The sequence below is a fragment of the Frankliniella occidentalis genome, unplaced genomic scaffold (assembly GCF_000697945.3).
Source record: "Frankliniella occidentalis isolate FOCC.00 unplaced genomic scaffold, Focc_3.1 Scaffold296, whole genome shotgun sequence".
NCBI classification, from domain to species: domain Eukaryota; kingdom Metazoa; phylum Arthropoda; class Insecta; order Thysanoptera; family Thripidae; genus Frankliniella; species Frankliniella occidentalis.
Window position 1 is genome coordinate 336,971 of NW_026267422.1, and position 4,553 is coordinate 341,523.

The following is a 4,553-nucleotide window of genomic DNA, read 5'->3' on the forward strand; positions in this document are numbered from 1 at the left end:
CCCCCCAACTTGAAAGTTGGGGGGGCCGTTTCAGACCGACTAAGCAGAACCAAATTGATCACTTCTGGCCGATGCCGACTGTCGGTCGATAGACAGCTGTAGCAGACGAGACGCTACTGTGTCTCTGGATTTGACTAGTATCCTTAGGGAATTTGCTTCCGCTAATGATAATAGAAAGAAGTATTTCGGAAAAGTTTAATTAACTTTTTCATTTTACTGCTTTGATGTTGAATGTTCTTTGGAACTATTATGACAAATAGATTGTTTTTTTATGTTTATCACTTAATTCCCTTCTTTTTTAATTCAAAATACCCTAATTCTTCTTCTATATAACACAGTCTTCGAGTCCGCCTGGTACGTAGGCAACCCGTACTACGCCCCCCCCCCCAATTTTTTTTCGTGGTTACGCCTCTGAACGTTCATTGGATGAGGGCACCTTAAAGAAGGCAAAAATGTAGTGAGATCTGGCGTCCAAACCGCTACCCGATGTAGCCATCTTTCTTTGACGCGGACGGCACAGTAGAGGCATGGACTTGTTCATCGTCGTTCATGGTTTATCACGAGTGCCCCTGAAATGCAGATAGCAACTTGTCGATCTTTTCAAATAAATAAAACAGAAAGTTTCCGCGTCCACACGAACTGGCCTATCGATTCCTGATGTAAGCATTACAGAAAACGTTGACTGTACTAGCTGCGCCGTAAAAAAGTGTTCCGTGATTTTACTGGAATAATGCCATTATTTAAAAATAAATAAAAACACCGACCAAAGCACACCTTTCTCTTTAAGGTTGCGCGAGGAAAGCTCGCCGACAGCCCCCGCTCTCCTACCCACGCTAGGCTGACCCTGGCCCACTACCTGTGTGTTTTCGACGCGGACTTTTCCGGGCGGGAAGTAGTATGTTGTGGTGGCTGTCGCCCGTGTTCTCAGTGGCGGCGGCGGCGGCATGCGGTGTTGGTAAGGACACATGGGCGCGATGGGCGCGTGGCTTCAAGGTCAGCAAAGATCAAGGCTGTCAAACTGTCAAACTTGCCCGACACTCCTTCTCGACAGCACCCCTCCTGGAAAGGGCGGCCCGGGGTGCAGCGGTGGCCAACGCACGACCAGTCATGCCGACTGCGGGCGGCCGCCCGAGCACGGCGTCGCTCGCGCTCCAGACTCTCCTGTTAGTGTCACCAGTGCTGGCCGAAGCAGGTGAACGTTACGGTGAGCAATACGTTTTCCCCGCTGCCCGGTCTTCTGTTTGTAACACAGGGGGTGCCCCGTCTGTGCAGCCCGGGGCCTGCTGGCTGCCGCCCAGCAGAGCGACACTGCCGTGCCGGGGTGGGCGGGGTGCGTCCTGGCCGTGCTCAGCCGCTACCCGGCCCTCCTATCCTCCGTGTGGTGCGAGTCTGCGACGGCGTGCCTGCCGGGGGCGACGCTAGCCAACACTAGCACGTCGTCGTCGTGGTGCACGTCATGGACGCTGGGGTTGACACCGGATCAAGGCAATCAAGGGCCGTCCAGCCTGCGGCCGGGCGCGATCCACGTCCTGGTGCACGACGATCAGCCCGCGGACCTTTGGTGGCGGGTCCGCGGCCGGCGCCTGCACGTCTGGCTCGGGGCGCCCGCTGCCGGGCTCGCCTACCTGAGCGCGCTGTGGCGCCGCGCGCAGCTGTCCGACGCGCTGCTGCTCCTGCCGGGCGCGCGGCCCCGCGACCCCGTGCGCATCTTCTCCGTGTACCCCTACGCCACCGAGTGCGACAGCGACGCCGCGGTGCTCGTCGACGAGTGGGTCCCGGACGCGAGTGGTGACCATGGCGGCGCCTTTCGCCTCGGACGCGACTTGTTCCCGAGGAAACTTCACGACCTGCGAGGCTGCAACCTCACCGTCTTCGCGCGCGAGGACAGTCCCTTTATGCTGCTGACCAAGGACCCGATCACAGGAGAGGTAACCTCGGTGACCATCTCGCTAGTGTGTGGGGCTCAACGGTAACACACCACTCCTTGTCCTACAGACGGTGCTGGGCGGGCAGCTGCGACCTGTACTCAGCGCCGTCGAACAGCACCTCAACTTCCGCGCCGTGCTGCGCACGCCGGTTGATAACGAGACGGCGTGCGACTCGCGACTCGCCACGCACCTGCGGCACGCCGACCTGGCCTTCACCATGAGCGTCCACGGCGTGGACGCGGACGCAGTCAGGTTAGCGGCGGGGTGAGAAGGGTCGAACCTCGGCTGGGAAGCGTTGAAGACGTTCCGGAAGGGGGGGGGGGGCTTCTCGTGACTTAATGGCCATGTGTCTGGTCCTGTAGGACTTGACGTGTTTATGGATGCGGTTGAAGGTACGACGACTCCAAGCTGGTGGTGTGCTTGACGTGGTGCGTGCCCGTGGTGGAGGTGCGCGCCGTGGCGCTCCAGGAGCTGCTCACGCCCGCGGCGTGGCTGAGCGTGGCGGTGGCGTGCGTGGCGGCCGGGCTGGCGCTGGCGGTCGTGCAGCGCGTTGGGGTGGACAGCCTCGGCGGCGTGTGGGGCGCGTGCGGGCTCGTGTGCGGCCCGCTGCTGCAGCAGCCCGCGCCCCTACACCCGAGGGGCTCCACGCTCCGCGTGCACTCCGACGCCATGCGCGCGCTCGTCGCCCACTGGGGCTTCGCCGCCCTGGTGCTCGTCGCCGTCCTCGAGGGCTCCGTCAAGAGCGCCAGCGTCACGATGCGCTCTGAGGTATGTCCTGGCAGTCCTGGGGCTCACGCTGTGGCTGTCCTTCACGACTCACGTGCACTCTTGCTCACGGCCTGCTCGTGCTCAGCCGGTCGTGCGCTCTGTGCACGACCTGGTCCACGGCGCGGGCGCGCGGCTAGCGCTGTTGGGCTCGGTGGGCGTGGTGGACGTGGTCCGGTTGTCGGCCACCCACTCGGTCGCCACGAGCGACGAGGATATGCTGCTGAACGGGGAGCTCTCCAAGCGCCTGCGTGTGTGCGACTCGCTGCTGGACGACGCCCTGAACCGCGTGGCCGACGTCGGCGACGCTGCCGTGCTCACCTTCGACATCCGCTGCACCAACTACAACCACGCGCGCGGGCAGACGCACCTGCACCTGTTCGAGGACTTCTGCATGCGGCCCTCGCCGCTGCACCTGTTCAGCGCGCCGCGCTGGTCGCCCTACATAGACCCCGTGTCGGAGGTAGGTACGTGCTTGCTGCTGAGTGCCGATGAGCTTGTTCCTCGCTGCGACGTGTGCTTCCAGGTGCGGGTGCGGCTCGGCGAGGCTGGGCTGGTGACCCACCGGCTCATGCACAAGCAACGGCAGCCGCACGGCCAGGTCCGCGGGCACGCGCACGGCTTCGGCCACGCCGCCATGGCCCAGTGGACAACCACCCCGCTGAGCGACGTGCTGCCGTGCTTCCTCCTCCTCGCCACAGGCCTCGTCCTGGCCGCCGCCTCCATGGCGGTGGAGCTGGCGTACGCCTCGCGCGCTCAAGCTCAAGCGTGCGTCTCCGAATGTCGCCTTGGGCTTGGCGACGGCGGAAGAAAGGGCTTTCGTGGACTGGAAGACTCACCTCCAGACTAACGGAGAAGAGAAGAGGAGGGGAGGGGGGGGGGGGAGAAGGGATTGTCAATATGTTATGCTGCTGGAAATGTTATTATTAAACATATGAAAATGGTGACGGTGACTTATCCCAACTCGTTGTATTTATTGCACTTGCGGACTTCCCCGCCAGAGCAAGAGGCGAAGGAGGCATGAAAAAAGCTCAATCGGATTTGCCTCTGGCTCACATTTTATTGACCAAACGCCTCCGTCGCCCTCTGTAGACATGTGACTTCACACATCTGTATGCATCTGCATCATCTGATTTGCGTTACGTGCACTACTGCACCTCCCTAGTTGCCCCCCTCCACTCCACTCCAGACTCCAGACTCACGGAAGAAATCTCGAAGTCATTCGAGAGTGGTAGGGGTGGTGGGGGGTTATCCCAAACATTTGGGTTCCAGGGGCTAAACAAGCACAAAACAAACTTTGCGTGGGTCAAAGAAGCAGCATGAGGTGATGTAGATATTTTGGACAGGACGTAGAGATTCGTCGATATTCCGCTTGGTCTTTCGGCGTCTTGCCACAGTGCGGGCCCGTCATTAAACTGGAACTTGAGGTCCACATTGCACGACACAGTACACGGGCACGTGAATAACAGCCATAAAACATGTTTGTTGCTGTTCGCGTTGCACGCTAAGTGATTGTAGCAGTTACGCAGGTACGACCCTGCAGGTAATTATTTATCGGGTGACAGCTGCACATACGAAGTGACACACCTCTAATTAGGTTAGTAGCACAAATAGTGACTTCAGTCGTTCTTGGAGTAGTGTTACCGTTTGTAATTTGTATCAGAGTATCTTGTGGTTACAGACCATTTCAATCATGATAGTTGGTGCACATCGTTTTATTTTGACTCACCCACGAAAATACCTCCTGTGACGCTCGCCGGACCGTATAAGTGCCATTTGTTGGTTAAGACCATTAATGCTCAGACTAAACTTTTGTCCCTCTCAACTCCATATTTTCCCCCACATCTATGTCTCCATTTA

At 58.9% G+C, this 4,553-nt stretch overlaps 2 protein-coding genes across 5 annotated transcripts in view; both read left to right on the forward strand.

The window, feature by feature from the left end:
* The first annotated feature begins 407 nt into the window (after positions 1-407).
* LOC113202491 (uncharacterized) lies at positions 408-3,563 on the forward strand. Its single transcript, XM_052273747.1, has 6 exons — positions 408-1,192; positions 1,273-1,928; positions 1,996-2,180; positions 2,321-2,696; positions 2,782-3,156; positions 3,220-3,563. Exons 1-6 carry the CDS (start codon positions 898-900, stop codon positions 3,541-3,543), a joined length of 2,211 nt encoding a protein of 736 aa, XP_052129707.1. The 5' UTR covers positions 408-897; the 3' UTR covers positions 3,544-3,563.
* Positions 3,564-3,907: 344 nt separating this feature from the next.
* LOC113202546 (protein angel homolog 2) overlaps positions 3,908-4,553 on the forward strand; it is a 13,166-nt gene continuing 12,520 nt past the window's right edge. Inside the window, exon 1 of one of the 4 annotated variants that reach the window (XM_026416820.2) lies at positions 3,908-4,017. The gene's annotated coding sequence lies outside the window, so the exon portion shown is untranslated. Of the gene's footprint in view, positions 4,291-4,369; positions 4,393-4,553 lie in introns of those variants that run through there. The other 3 variants (XM_026416819.2, XM_026416818.2, XM_052273728.1) reach the window with 3 other exon arrangements.